At 37.1% G+C, this 15,248-nt stretch overlaps 3 protein-coding genes across 3 annotated transcripts; 2 read left to right on the top strand and 1 right to left on the bottom strand.

The window, feature by feature from the left end:
* The first annotated feature begins 6,770 nt into the window (after positions 1–6,770).
* Positions 6,771–8,910, top strand: LOC103952948 (pentatricopeptide repeat-containing protein At3g48250, chloroplastic-like). Its single transcript, XM_009364661.3, has one exon. The coding sequence runs from the start codon at positions 6,805–6,807 to the stop codon at positions 8,779–8,781; it is 1,977 nt and encodes a 658-aa protein (XP_009362936.2). The 5' UTR covers positions 6,771–6,804; the 3' UTR covers positions 8,782–8,910.
* Positions 8,911–8,942: 32 nt separating this feature from the next.
* Positions 8,943–12,392, bottom strand: LOC103952949 (pachytene checkpoint protein 2 homolog). Its single transcript, XM_009364662.3, has 14 exons — positions 12,095–12,392; positions 11,893–11,956; positions 11,599–11,705; positions 11,284–11,351; positions 11,099–11,202; positions 10,915–11,019; positions 10,716–10,805; positions 10,541–10,616; positions 10,364–10,433; positions 10,207–10,277; positions 9,970–10,060; positions 9,536–9,663; positions 9,332–9,457; positions 8,943–9,240 (listed from the first exon to the last, which is right to left on the bottom strand). The coding sequence occupies exons 1-14, from the start codon at positions 12,225–12,227 to the stop codon at positions 9,100–9,102; spliced, it is 1,374 nt and encodes a 457-aa protein (XP_009362937.2). The 5' UTR covers positions 12,228–12,392; the 3' UTR covers positions 8,943–9,099.
* A 1,995-nt stretch (positions 12,393–14,387) lies between these two features.
* Positions 14,388–15,014, top strand: LOC103952950. The gene has a single exon (XM_009364663.3). The coding sequence runs from the start codon at positions 14,485–14,487 to the stop codon at positions 14,908–14,910; it is 426 nt and encodes a 141-aa protein (XP_009362938.2). The 5' UTR covers positions 14,388–14,484; the 3' UTR covers positions 14,911–15,014.
* The last annotated feature ends 234 nt before the right edge of the window (positions 15,015–15,248 follow it).

The following is a 15,248-nucleotide window of genomic DNA, read 5'->3' as shown; positions in this document are numbered from 1 at the left end:
TTTTTGTAGTCGTTGAATTTTCATCCAACGATCCAAGTCATTTGGTCAAGAGGATCCTCTCCTTGGGCTTAGGAGAGAATCCAAGTTTCCGATGTTGAGCTTCTTTGGGTTCTTTATCTTAAAGTGTGAATGACGTGAGGTAATTTGGTTTCATTTGGAATCTTGTTATTTTATAAAGAGCAAGGAAACAAAGAAGTAAAGGGTGAGGCTATAATCTACCGTTTCGCTTCTACAATACTCTGAATCGTTACTTGAAGTCTTTAGATTTGATTGTTACTTAAAGTGTTTAGATCTGATTTAATGATTGTTCATATGTATTTAACAAATGTTGGACTGGATTTGAAAACTTTAAGTAGCAGGGTATTCAATACTTCAAAGTATTATTGAATAGCTTTGTTGAGAAGTATGTTGATTGTTGTAAATTCAATGTAATGTTGCTTTAAATGTGGCTCTTATGACGTTCTAATATTCATGTTTTGTATGAAATTGAAGATTTGGAACTCTTAAGACAATAGATTTTGTTTTCAAGGAATATATACTTATGAGAGTGTCTCCATCATCACGTGATCAATTATTTAGTATTTATACATTAACTTTGCAACCTGTGATATAAAAGATGCACGTGAAAACATACTTCAATAAGATAGGTAACAACTTTACTTTCTTTCTAAATATAATTTGATCATAATTAACGTATCACCGATTTTATGTTTAGAATCCGTTTGATAACAATACGAGTATGTGCTACCTTGACAATTACTTGTTGAGTGTCCAACTTACCTCCAAACCTGTCGGGGTTTTCCATCTCGTTCCCTAACCATAAATAGAAACTAATTAGGTTTTAGGTGATTAACTTTGAAAATAAGATTAATAAAGCAAAAAAGACGGGAAAGCAAATGGGGGTGACAAGGACAACTTAAAAACCAAAGGGCCAAGGCAGAGAAAGGCAAGGCATGCAGTAACAAGTTGGACAAAAAGTTGCTTTAGTGAGGAGGAAGGTGCATTACACCTACAAAAAGGGCCAAACAACGACTGCTCAAAAGCCTGTGGTGGCACAACATCTTCTCTTATAAAAACAGATTGAAGAGAGAGCTCAAAGGTTGAAACCCATCAAAGGGGTTTTGTAATTCTTTTATGTTTTTCATATATAAATAATCGTTATTAGAGGCTAGTGTTCCATTAGTTTAGTGGTAAACAATGGGATGGTTTGCTTGGCATGAAAGGAATTTACCAAAAGCTAAAAAGACATTGTATGGCTGCTCGGACTCGACCGAATTATCTCAGTTGTCTTGTTACTTTTGTCGAACTTATAAATGCTGAAACTGAGTTATTGAATTGGAAAACAGTCAATCATAGTGTGTCATCCAAGTGTCGTTTAAAAGGATTGGATGAATTAGGATTGACTTGTACTCGATTCTATCCTAGTCCAATCCAAGCCACCAAACAAGTACAATGGCATCACAACATATATGAGTGGATCCCAATTGGCAGTTTGGGTGGTTTGGGCTACTCAAAAGAACTAATGTTCGGGCTGAACTCATATTTTCTTTGATTAATGTTAGGAAGGACTTAGCCTAAAGTTTGAGATATTATGAAGAGCGTCCACTATTAGACAGGCCCAAAGGTGTTCATGATAGGGAAAGCTAGCTAGGAAATCTTTTGATGAAGATCAAAGACCCATTTAAACATATTTTTAGGCAGATAATATGCTTTCAATGGATTTTTTTAGGGACAAGTAGACAATCCATGAGGGAGAATTCATGGCCTTTTTGGATTTATGTCTGATAATTTGTTAACACCAAGCTTGCATAAAGAGAGAATCTCTTGCATAGACCAATGAAGATATAGATATGTTAATTGTCCCTTGATCTGCTGCCTCCATGTTCAAACTTTTACGATATCAAAAAGAGTGGGACTGACACAAGGTCAAGCTAAATACCTTTATGAGTTTAGAGCCATATATTGGTGGGGAATGGGAATGAGAATGTTGTTGAAGAATACAAGAATTCTTCTTCGGAAGACTGAGAACACTATATGTGAGTTATATTGTGTGGTTTCACATCTGCTATGCCGTTCAGATGATAAGATACAAGTTTGAAAATGATATCTATGTGATTGATAGTACGCCGATAACCCATTTATCTGAAATCTTGACAATTACAATAATATTTCTCCCAGGTTTTATGACATAATGATTCCTCCTCAGTCCTCATTCCTTGTAATAACCTAGCTATGGCCCAGGGCCAAATTGACTCTCTCATTACCATCATTGAGCTAATAAAAAAGTAAGGAAAGATGAATGATTATAGTACTCAAGAAAACTTAGATTGTGCTTTAAGCTGAGAAGAAGATCTGATGATAGATACACACACATATAGCTGGAAAATATATACCCACCTATGGATCAGTATAATACACACTTGACACAAAACATCAGTTATAGAAAGAAAATGAAAGAATTTGAAAGAAAATGAAAATGTTATCATATATATATATATATATATATGTATGTATGTATGTATGTATGTACGTATGTGTGTGTGTGTGTGTGTGTGTGTGGGGATCACAGTAATGCTCTCAATTTGTGTGTTTGGTGTAGAACCGAAATTCAGTAGTTGGTCAAAGTTTCTGAAAGAGATCGAGACAGCGCCAACCATTATGGTAAATCAGCATATAATGGCAGAAATTATTTATCCCCAAAATATAGGAGAGCAAGTTGTATAGGGCAAGTACATCGTTATATATTATGGTGTTTTGAGTCAATGAAACAATGTTAACGTCACATAGAGAAAAACTTAAAGCCTTCTCCAAATGTAAAGAATTTTCAGATGAAAAACTGAACGATGCATGGCGAAGCTTAGCTGTTCTCATATATACATGTGCGTGTGGGTGTATAAATATATAAGCACTGAAAGCATATTCAAAATAATATACAGTTCTATAACTGATGGCTCTGGTAATGCAGATGGAGATGAATGTCTTCAAAATTGACAAATTAAAACATATATATATATATATATATATAAAATCTCTATGAGTACTGGATACTAAAAAAATCATATATTCACGCTTTCAAAACACATACTACAATTACAATACAAGTCTTACAAGCATCAAGGCAATGAGAACAAGACAGCAACATGATATATTTGCTGCATCCATTTACTAAAAAAACAGAAATATATAATTGAGAACTAAAACTGAAAAAAGATGAAAATAAATAAATAAAGGAGATTAAAGGGAAAAAAAAAAGTGATCGATCGGACCAGGAGAGCTTCATTCCTCCATTAATGGATGCTATATATCCATCATCAGTGTATCATTCTTGGGTTGGACTTGGAGATACCCCAAACTTCTTTAAATGGCAGTTCCAAGAAACACCCATGTATATCTCTTGAAATTGAAACTGAGGAGAAACCCTAGTTTGCTTCCACTGCACTGGACCGCCATATATTTCAGAAACAATTCCCACATCGATCGTGATCATGAGAGAGAAGATATGCAGTTGAGGGAGTGAGAGAGGGAAAGCATCAGAGTTAGAGTAACTCACAGAATACGGTAACATGGTACAGATATATATAGCTTTATATTGCACAGAGAGAGAGGGGTGAAATAAGCACACATAGTGTGGACTGTGGAAGTGTGGAGAACTACTCTTATATTCCCGCATGCAGGATTTCTCTTTTTAATGAACAGTGCTAGAGGGCACGTTTCCACAAGGAAAAAGGAACAAAAAGTGAAGACGACACACTCACACAGTGGAGTGGACTGTGGAGGCAAATGTGTATCTGTGTGTTCAATTTTAAGGGTTTACATTTTTGTGAAGGCAAAGCAAAGTAGCAAAGGTTTACATTTTTGTGAAGGCAAAGCAAAGTAGCAAACTTAAAGCATGATAGAGATATCGGTGCCGCAAAGGTGGGGCTAGCTAGCTCCTTAACCCTTGAAAAAAGGGTCCTTATCCATGTATAATTTATGGTGTTTGAATTTTTGGCTCCTCTCTTTTATCTTTTGGTCGGCTCGTATCCAAAAGGATTATAATTTTCTTTTTGGTTGCCTTTCATATGCTTTTGTGTATGGTTTGATTTAGATTTACTTTGTTATTTTCAAAACCTTATGAGATTAAGTTACAAATATCAGAAATTTACGTAGTTGGATCAAGCTGGTTTCAACATCTAAACTTGATTAACACGCATTTAGACCAAAACTAATTATGCCTCATCATGTGCAAATTGATCGTTAACATCCACCTTCTTTCTCAACCTACACTATATCAATATAAGAATTTTTGTGATGAGGGGTTAACTGCATTTTATTAAGTGTAACTATGTCGTCAATATTGACGAATATAACAATTTTATAGTTGATAAGTAGGGATAGCAACGGTTCGATTTGGGGACGAAAATGTTATATCCATCCTCATAACCACGAAAATTAACCATATTCATAACCGTCAATTAACCATTAGGTATTATCCATAACTATACTCATCGGGTAACAGATTCTCCAATGGTTAACAATTATACCTATCTTCGTTAATACAAAAAATATATTCGTTTAATTGACGCATGATAATTTAGTCAATATTAATTTCGTCATTAAGTATTTGAGGTATAAAATGATTTAATGAATGGATCTTGTGGAGCATAAAAATTAAAGCTAAACATTGATAATGTGGGCTGATCTTTGATATCTCCTATAAGTATTATTGGTCTGAATTCTCATAGATTTTGATTCATATCAAAACTTTTTAACTGGTCCACAAAATGCAACTCACACAGGGCAACTTTTGTATTCTAAGGTAGTGGATTCAGTGAATAATATATATATATATATATATATATATATATATAATTTGGTTTGGATTCAGGGATGGATACGGATTGAAGACCCCTATAACCATATGCAAAACCATAACCGAATATTATTCATGGCATTTTCCCATATCCAAAATATACCCGAATTTTCATATCCAAATCTAATCCATTATGGCGGTTATCCACAGTTATCAGGTTTAACAGTTAGAATTGTCATCCCTATTGATAAAATTGTTGATATAACGTCGATAAATGCAACAGCAAATTAATTAACCTTAACGGAGATGAACTATTGGTATAAAACCATAAACTCATTTTTGATAACCATATATACAAAAACGAACCCCTTCTTAACAGGATTTCCGCTCGACTGTTCATAGAACCCTAATATTCTACAACCATAACTGGCAAAAGAATAGTGAATAATAAACAATCAATATATTGCCATTGAAAACGAATAAAGGACCACCGTTGTTATGTTGCGTAAGCTCTCTACTCAATCCTTTCCCCTGTTCCACCTTCCCATTCTCTCCTGTAATAAATCGACACGTGCACCAGGCTTTGCAGAACTTCCTCGCACGCCCGTTGAGGGAGAAGGGCGGGTTCCCGTTCACTTTTGTGGACCGACACCAAATTCGCGTGAAAGGAAATGAAGTTGGGGTCCATGAAATTACACAAATAATTAATCACTTAAACTTAAAATCATTTCATCATACTACATTTTCAAAGAAGATGTTAAAACACTTACGTAGATTGTTTTGAGAAATAAAAAGATGGTTTTCTAGTTTCAAAGAAAATATCTAAGTCCTATATGGATTGACATTCTTTACTTTGCTGCCAAATTCGAAAGCAACGTCAAAATATATATATTTTTTTATTTTAATGTTTGGCCCATGTATTTATTTATTTATTTTTACTTATTGATTATTTTATTAGTAAATTTTCGACCCCCTTGATTTTATAAATATTAAAAAAAACATTTTAATTTGACATTTCAGTTGGAATAGGAGATCTGGCAAACTGTTATTTTGCCACATCAGCTAAAATAAAATTTGCCATTTTAATTTGACGTCTATATTGGAGATAGTCTTAGTACTACTATTGAATAATATTTTTCTTTATTTGTAATTGAAAGGTTTTAAATTCGAATATTGTGAATAACAAGTTTGAATCCACAATATATTGACACTAAGGTTGAATGAATAAATTACTTGTATCATTGAGTAGTACCAATGTAGCAGGACTAGTTTAGACCTGACATTATATTATTATTGGTGAAGTGCCAATTTAGTCCCTAAACTATCACCTCAGTGAAAATTAGGTTCCTAAATTATTTTTTCAGTAAAATAAGTCCCTGAACTCGTTAAAAATTGCTATTTTCATCCTTTCTATTATATTCAAAGCTATTTTATCCAATTTTTCTTCAACTTAAGTCATTGACACACTTTACAATGTAATACCGTCATTTTCTCGCCTATAAGCCCTTAACATTTCATATAGGTTGCGAATCTAACGTCTAATTTACCCTCCAAGGTTAACTCCATACACTATTTTTCTATGAAAAATTACCAACCTACTCTCCAATGTGGATCACAAACAAGTAATGTAACTTAAATTGACGGAAAGTTAAATATAGTAGCTTCAAATATAATATTAGGGATGTAATTGGCAGATTTTTATAATTCAACGACTGATTTTTCTGAAGAAAATAAAAAGTTTAGGAATCTAATTTTCAATCAGGTGAGTATTTAAAAACTAAATTAGCAGTTCACCCTATTATTTAAATTATAGTACATGGGTCGCAGAAGGTGTGAAAAAGCCCATAGGTTCCCATTTAGGCCTATAAACATATGACCCAAGAGAAAACAAACCGCAAGTCCACATTTGACCCAATTACATTCGGGTTGACCCGAAAAATGCTTAAACCCTGGAAATCCCCTAGTCCATATCAACGTCTCTGCTGGTTGTCTCAGTTAGAAGTTTAGCAGCCATGAATCGAGCAAAGGCGGCGTTTCTCACTACCTGCCGATTCGCCAGCTCACTCGCGGCGACTCGGTTCGACGTCATAGCTCCGCTGCTTTATTCTCAGGTGACTCGGTCCTCTCACCTCTCTGACTTCCTTTCAAATCAATCCCACTTCGTCAACACCCATCAAAAGCTATTCTTTTCCTCGACCCCCAACTCGGTTCTGCAACTCGTTCTGGCCAACAAGTGGTCCGCCGAGTTGGAGACCGAGTTGTCGGAGTCGTGCCCATCACTGACCCACGATGTAGTAATCTATGTTTTGAAGAAATTGGACAAAGACCCACGAAAAGCTTGGGATTTTTTCAATTGGGTCTGCGAGAAAGACGGATTTAGGCCAAGTTCTTCGGTGTTTAGCTTAATTCTTAGGGTTTTAGTGCATAAGAATTCGATGAAGGAGTTTTGGATTGCTCTGAGGAATATGAAAGAGCAGGGATTTTTCATTGATGCGCAAACTTATGTGGCGATTAGAGAGCTGTTGAAAAAGGGGAGGATGGATAGTGATGTCGTGGCTTTCAAGCATTTTTACGAGAGGATGATCGAAGATAACGCGGCGGATGATGTTGTGAAGAGCGTGGTGGATGTTGTTTCGGGGTCAGAGTGGAGTGATGGGGTTGAGAAAGAATTGGGGGAGATCGAACTTGAGTTATCAGATCATTTTGTCATTAGGGTACTGAAGGAACTCAGGACTCGCCCGTTGAAGGCCTTGAGGTTTTTCCATTGGGTTGGTCAGTGTTCCGGTTATGAACACAATACGATTACATACAATGCGGTTGCGAGGGTACTTGCGTGGGCTGATTCGATAGGGGAGTTTTGGAGTATGATTGAGGAGATGAAGGCTGCAGGTCATGAGCTGGATTTGGACACTTACATAAAGATTACGCGGCAGTTTCAGAAGAGCAGGATGATGGAGGACGCGGTGAAGCTGTATGAGCTCATGATGGACGGCCCTTATAAACCTTCTACTCAGGATTGCAGCATGCTTTTAAGGAGCATCTCAGGGAGTGATAAACCGGATCTGGATATGGTTTTTAGAGTTGCAAAGAAGTTCGAGTCTGCAGGGAATACACTCTCCAAGCCTGTTTACGATGGGATTCACAGGTCTTTGACAGGCGCAGGACGATTTGATGAAGCAGAGGAAATTATGAAGGTTATGAGAAATGCAGGGTACGAGCCGGACAACATTACATACAGCCAATTGGTCTTTGGACTTTGTAAGGACAAGAGACTTGAAGAAGCCTGCAATGTGTTGGAAGAAATGGAAGCAGACGGACACGTCCCTGATATCAAGACTTGGACCATTTTGATTCAAGGGCATTGCGCTGCTGATGAAGTTGACACAGCGCTGATTTGTTTCGCAAAGATGATGGAAAAAGGATGTGATGCGGATGCTGATCTGATGGACGTGTTGATAGAGGGGTTCCTTAGGCAGAGGAAGATAGATGGTGCATATAAACTGCTTGGCGAAATGGTGAAAAAAGCTCGTTTAGTACCTTGGCAAGCCACATACAAAAATCTTATCGAAAATTTGTTAGAGGTCAGAAAACTCAAAGAAGCATTCGAACTTCTTCATTTGATGAAGAAACAGAACTACCCACCTTATCCAGAGCCTTTCGTCCAATATATATCGAAGTCTGGTTCTGTGGAGGATGCTGCAGACTTTTTCAAGGCATTGACTGTTAAGGAACATCAATCATCTGCAGCGTATGTCCATGTTTTGAAAGCATTCTTTAAGGAAGGTAGATACACCGAGGCCAAAGATCTGCTTCATAAATGCCCTCATCATATTCGAATGCATGGTGAAATTTGCAAGCTTTTTGGTTCTAGGGAAGGCAAGCAGAAGCGGAATACTACAGAAGATGGAGGCAAGCAGAAGCAAACTAGTAAGGAAGGCAAGCGGAAGCAGACTACTACCGAAGGCAAGCAGAAGCGGACTAATACTTGACTTGTACACAGATAGTTTCTTGTTGTAATTTCATGGTTAAACCCATGAGTTTTGTAACCTCTACTCATTTTTCAAGCCTACCATACAATGTTCTTAAAATCTAATGAATCAACTAAGTTTTCCAGACAAGATTGTCGTCTACACCGAATCGATCACCTGTCTTGTGCCAAGAACTCGAACCTTGCCTGTTTTTTTCCGATTTGTTTTTTGGTACAGATTCTTGTATGAATTATCTTCATCACAAATGGAAGCTACTAATGTCATCGTTTGCAGTAAGCGTAAAAATACATGGGTCACAAGATGTGAAAACTATTCAGTTCAGTCAGGTAGCTCAGAACGCTCCCTCCTAGCCGTATCTGTCATTGTACTCAAGAACTTGCTAGGGTCACAACCATAAGGATTTGCAAGAGCCGCATGTGCTAGGAACGGAAGCTTTCTTAAAGATCGCCCACTCAATCCCTAAAGAAACCAGAGACGAAATCAATTATCAGATAGATTGAAAAAGGCCTAACTTACAACTTTAGAAGACATTCAAGAATCTGTTCCTGACCTCGCATGCTTCTGCAGTTTCGAACAATTGTTTACACAGGTGTAGTGGTGTCTGGGCATCTTGTACCTCAGGCATATTCAGTTTCTCTCTCAAGCTAGCAAAGTTAGAAAGCATGCTATCACAATCCTACAATTTACAAATTCATTAGGAATTCGGCTTGGAACTTTCAAACATATCAGAGCAAGGTTAGACAGACGAATGCACCTCTAGATGTGATAAAATTCCTGTTCGTATAAGTTCATGCAAGCAGGATCTGAGGATTTCATAACGCGCTTGCAAAGTTGGGGGACCAACATATGCTTTGATATCAGCTCGATCAACAAACGCAATATCTGCAATCCAAGAAATGGTAAATTCATACATACTAGGATGGTGAAAGTTATTTTTTTTTTTCCCCTTCCACAGAGAAAATAAAGTATTTCTCTTTCTCTAGCTTGTCAGAACCACAGAGAGCTCGGGACTTCGAGAGAGACTTTTAGTATTAGCGAACCAGATAGAGACTAAACAGTTTAATATAGGGCAAAAAGTACATTAACTCTTTGCAAACCACAGTTTACCACTCCAATTTACATATGAAAATGGCAAGCAAACCTAGAGAAGTTCATTTAACATGTTAGGAAATTGATTTGTAGCCTTACCAATAGCAGCAGTTATGTTGGATGTTGTCAGAATTATAACATTTGGTGCTGATTTCAATTTATCCAGCTGAGTTAGCAGCGCATTCACTACCTGGTATGTCAATGTTGAGGTTATTTGGACTCAAACAGAGATATTCTGAACTGTATCTAAAATGTAAAAAGTAAAATATCTGCATTATGTTCAACCAAAAAGCTTAGAAAGTAGTCTGGAATAGGATAAAGGAGAAAGTAGGGTACCCGAATAGAATCTGAAGGTTCGGAGCCAGATAAAGCAGCTTTTCTAGCAGCAGCAAGGCTTTCGACTTCATCTGCAACATCACCATACATTCATAAATTATAATCCAGATGGAAGAAAGATTATTGGATGAAAACTCACAATGAAAATAAATCTCACCAATCAAAACAAATACCAGATTGCTTTCCTCCTCTACCATCTCCTGAATTTTTGAGAAAAGCTTTGCAACCTAAGATTGAGAAATATGTTAATGAAAACAGAGAACTTGGTGTACCAAATCCAACTCTTGTTTACAAAGAGCAAAAGCATCTTTCAAGACTTAATTCAACTACATACCAACTTGCCACTCTCAGAGAACCATTTACTGAACAAAGAATGTGCATTAACTTCAATCAACTGGCATTGTGGGTATCTGTAAAGTATAAAATAATGAGTGTTCCAATCTATTCACATGCAAATCCATCCAGGAAACATATGCCCATATGAACAAGACAGTACATCATGAACAAACCTGGAGTTAAACCGAATGGATAGTTTTTGAGCCAGTGCTTTACATAGAGAAGTTTTTCCAGTCCCTGGAGGTCCGTGTAAAAGAACAATGCTGCAATGGGACAAGAACAATCATACGGGGTGCTGAACAGAAATTCCTCAGTAATCATAAAAGTTACAAGCATATGTGTGCATACACAAAATCAGCAACATTTCCTTACCGATTCCATGACACAAGGAAAGGATTGACGCCCTTCTCAGTGAAAAGCAATGCACTAGCCGCATACCGCAGCAACCTTTGCTTGAGACCAGATTCATAAATTAAACTGCAAAAGTGAGAGCACGTCACAATCAGTTCATTTCAAAGTACTAATGTAGAGAAAATTAGAGAAGCTGAAAATCAACCTTTCCCACAAGCCATCGAATTCCTTTGCAGGAAGAATCCATTCGTTGAAGGTGGAAGGTTGTCCATCCCCACTTACATCCTCACATGCTCCCTCTTCGCTAAGCTGACAAAGCACATAGAAGCAAGAGATTAACACTTAAATAGATATCGAGTCCCAAAGTAGTTCAGCCCGTAGACCTATTACCTGAAAAACATGCACAACAGGCTTCACTTGCCAGAACAAAAGGATGTCATGGTTTTGCACCCACTCATCTACAAAAAAAAACAAAAAAAAAAAAACAGTTCCAGCATCAGAACTGGCTACAACTTAAACTTGCATCCTCAACCTCCTTTATGCAGTCCGTAAAGTATTAGAAATTTTTGCAGTAAGATTTCCATTTTTTCAGATGAAAATTTGCAGTATTGACTATAGCTGATCATCAAGTTTCATAATTTCTTCACTTTGCCTTCAAAACTTTTCGTAACCCTCCGTGACTAGTTCAAAGATAAAGGAGGATACCCGTGTCACAAATACAGATACTTTGCACATTTTCTGTTAGAAACTGATCATCAAGCGGCACAGGCACAGGTCCGTCAGTGTAGCTCAGACTCCTCTTTTCAAGCATTCTAAGCATTTGAGGAAGAGAAAAAAGAAACCGAATTCAAACCACATTATGTTAATCCTAATCTCTCATCGTCGAACTCTTCAAAACTGTTAAGCTAAGCAGGCATTTCATCAAACACATAAGATCCAATTGAGAAACAACCGAAAAATCACAACGTAATAGTTAAATAAACGAGTTTAACAGCACACCTCTCTACAGCAGACCGCACATCGTCAGCCCGAGCTGTGCTGGAGGGCTTGAGGCTGACTTCAACTGAAACCCACAATCAATTTCTTTTAAAGAAAGTAAATTTACAACTAAATCGTCAGCACAGCCTCAAATTGAAACAAAATTGAAGCTCAAAAACTAAGAACAACAACGAATCGAAGTAAAAAACGACGCCTTACGCACCTGAAACGAGAACTTTGTCTTGGGGAAGAATGGGAGAAGGAGCTGAGTCTATTGCCACGGCGCCGTTTTGGTTGGGGACATCGACGTCTTTGGGGCTTTGCATAGAGACGTCCATGGAACTGGAAGCGCTCATTTTTTGGGGGTTTAGGGTTTAAGGGGACTATGAAGTGGAAAGCATCGGAGAATTGCAAGCAGCTTGGAGAATGGAGGAGATGAGCCAAACCCTAGAGCCGAACAGAAATCTGGGAACTTGTTCTTACAAATGAGCGGGAAAATTTGAAGGAATATAACTGAAAAGGCTTTTGTAAAAGTGTGTTGAGTTTCAAAAATATTTTCCTCCAAAAAGTATTAATTACGTGCTTTCAGCATGAAACATTTCAAATGTTTTTTCAAGGTTTCTTTGCATTTTACTAAGCATTGACTCTAAAAATATTTTCATAAAAACGTTTTTAGTAATTTTAAAAGCACTTATAAACGAGCTCATGTGTATTATACATTTTTCCTTCTCCTAAAATTATCTGTCATGAGCCACTTAGTACTACAATTAGTGATATTCTTCTTCACTTGTAGGTGACAGCTCTTAAATTCGATTGTCGTCAAATGCAAATTTGAACCACATTATTATGACTAATCCATTGTAGGGTGAAGCTTAGCTCATTCATCTATCCCTTAGTGTAGAAAATATTGTTCAAAAATAAAAAATAAAAAAGAAGGTTTTTCATAAATAATTTTTGGATTTTCTAATAATACCCACAAATTGTTAACCACACCCTACATAATGAAAACACCTCGTATTTATTTTTTGAATGAAAAGTTATTTTAATAACCCATTTTTAACTTTCCAAAATGCTCTCGCACCACACACATCCAAAAACCTCGTTCAAGTTATTCGAAGAGTTGCCACTTAGTATTACGATCTAATGATATTTCTTTTCATTTGTAAGTGAGAAGTCTTAGGTTCAATTTTTGCTAAAGGCGAGTTTGAACCATATTATTGCTAGCCCATTGTGAGGCTAAGTCCACCCTCCCCCTTAATGTAGGTAATATTATTTGTTCAAAGAAAGTTGGTCGAAGAGTTTCACAAAACACATAATTCTTGTCTTCACAAGGTCATCTTTTATGCACATCACTACTGCTGTTTCAATTTGGGTGTGTTTCAGATCGTTTCATATGAAAAGAAAATTTGGAGTTTTCAGGTTTAATCAAATTTGGGGTTTTAGGGTTCTATCAAGAGATAATCATTTGTTGCTGATCAACGAATTTTTGGCAATGTCTAAGTGATCATCGTTGGCTAGTTTGCAGTAGAAAATGGTAATAAACCTATGTTATCAGACTGCAAACCAATGCCACCATATATTTCTTGGTGGGTTGGAGAAACATCGTCTTAGTGCTTTTTCCGTAAACATCATATTTTCTCACATTGGATTCGAGGGGTGTATTTAGAGATTAAAGTTTTATTTAAAAAATATCCACGCTTAAATAGTCATTTTATATTATAACAAATAAGTTATTTAATGTTTAAAATTTAAATGAGGTGTAGTCAACAATTGTAGAGTGTAGTATCCCACATCGCCCGTGAGGGCTTGGTCTTTGGGCCTTATATGTACATGCCTGGTGGTACCCTTAGAGGAGGCCTTTTGTGGTGGGAGATGTGGTCTGCGGACTAACACTCGGCCACAAGAACAAAACCGTGCGGTAGCCTGGTGTCTGCGACCTAGTCCAGGCCAGGAATGCCAAAGCGGACAATATCCTCAAGGCGGGAGACCGGGATGTGACATAGAGTGTCAATAAAACAACCCCCAATATTTTATTTTATGACTTACATGTTTTTAAGGGGCAATTAGCACAAATAATCAGTTTTTGACATTTGGTTGCAGAAATTATCAGGTGTTATGTCATTGTAGTGCGATCGTTGTGCGGTTGTAAATAAAAAAAATAATCATTTCTGCAACAAAATGTCATGCTAATTGTCTTTGTTTTGCTAAGATGTTTCTTGCTTACATAGGGAAAAATTATAACAGCACATTATAGTCAATGCAATTTGTATTTCAATCGAGTTTAAGCTCACTTGGGTTAGGTTAGGGTTTAACATGAATACTAATTTAAACTCAATTTTATAAATTATAACAAAAGTTTAATTCTCGCTATTCCCTTCAATTTATTTTGCAACGTCAGAAATGGGGACTAGCCCAGCCCATTTGCCCATTTGCCCATTATGTGCTTACCTCACATGCTTGTGAAAGACAAAATTCTTATGCCCACAAAAAGGATATGGTTGCCTAACTTATATCTCGTTTACGTAGTACCAATTGTGACTTGTGAGGTTCTAGGTTGCCCAAAAGATAACATGGCACATACAAGACGTCGTTAGATAACAAAGACAACTCACCATGAAGCAAAATTTACAGCTTGAAGATGTCGACAGAGAACTTGAAATCATCAAGGCTGTGGCACAAGCTTGGTACAGCCACTCCGGCAACTCCCAGCCCATGTCCGAATTTGATGCCCGCCGGAGAAACTACAAAGGTAAGTCACCGTCCCGGTTCAAGCTTGAAGCAATGAGAAAATCATCATCAGCTAGTGCACATCAGAGTGGTTATGAAAAATGGGATTTTGGGCAGTCACTATGGGATGCTTATGAGATTGTTGCCATGTCGAAAAGGTTAGAGACGGGTCTAGTCCTTGATGAGTTGGAGAGTTCGGCTCGAGTCCATCGGAAACGTAGGGAGAGCAAGCACAGTCTTAGAAGTTTTTTCAATACAATGTTTTCAAGGAGATTTGATGAGGCAGATATGCCACCTGATGAGGATACGTAATTCGGGTCCTTCTTGATTTTTTGCAGCGTTATCGTTCTTGTTAGTGCGAATTACAGCTCGATATATATATAGTTTTCTTCGAATATTATCTACGTTTTTTACACCACTTTTTTTCTGTATGCGTGAAGAAAATAATTGTTGTCTTTCAATATTCATGTGCTTTGTTGGCGATCAAAATCTTTGTGTTAAGCTAAACTAGTACTGCACGTTGTAACTTTAGCAAGTGAATAGCGTGTCGCCGGATGTTACCAAGAGTTGGTTTTGAATCTTTTGATTGACTTTGGAATGATGAAAGTTGCAAAACTATGTTGGGAACCAAATTAAGTTCTTCAGATGGC

This window comes from the organism of the source record quoted next, unplaced genomic scaffold, assembly GCF_019419815.1.
Source record: "Pyrus x bretschneideri cultivar Hongxiangsu unplaced genomic scaffold, Pyrus_bretschneideri_v1 Contig27, whole genome shotgun sequence".
Classification (NCBI taxonomy): Eukaryota; Viridiplantae; Streptophyta; class Magnoliopsida; order Rosales; family Rosaceae; genus Pyrus; species Pyrus x bretschneideri.
The sequence above is the reverse complement of the archived record's forward strand: the minus strand, read 5'-3'. Positions and strand labels throughout refer to the sequence as shown.

What these genes read in the sequence shown, in the direction of transcription:
- LOC103952948 (XM_009364661.3), top strand. Translation starts at nt 6,805, where the DNA reads ATGAATCGAGCAAAGGCGGCGTTTCTCACTACCTGCCGATTCGCCAGC.
- LOC103952949 (XM_009364662.3), bottom strand. Translation starts at nt 12,227, where the DNA reads ATGAGCGCTTCCAGTTCCATGGACGTCTCTATGCAAAGCCCCAAAGAC. An exon ending in TCCATTCGGTTTAACTCCAG is followed by an intron (nt 10,617 to 10,715) that starts GTTTGTTCATGA and finishes TATACTTTACAG; the next exon opens with ATACCCACAATGCCAGTTGA. An exon ending in AACCTTCAGATTCTATTCGG is followed by an intron (nt 10,061 to 10,206) that starts GTACCCTACTTT and finishes TTGACATACCAG; the next exon opens with GTAGTGAATGCGCTGCTAAC.
- LOC103952950 (XM_009364663.3), top strand. Translation starts at nt 14,485, where the DNA reads ATGAAGCAAAATTTACAGCTTGAAGATGTCGACAGAGAACTTGAAATC.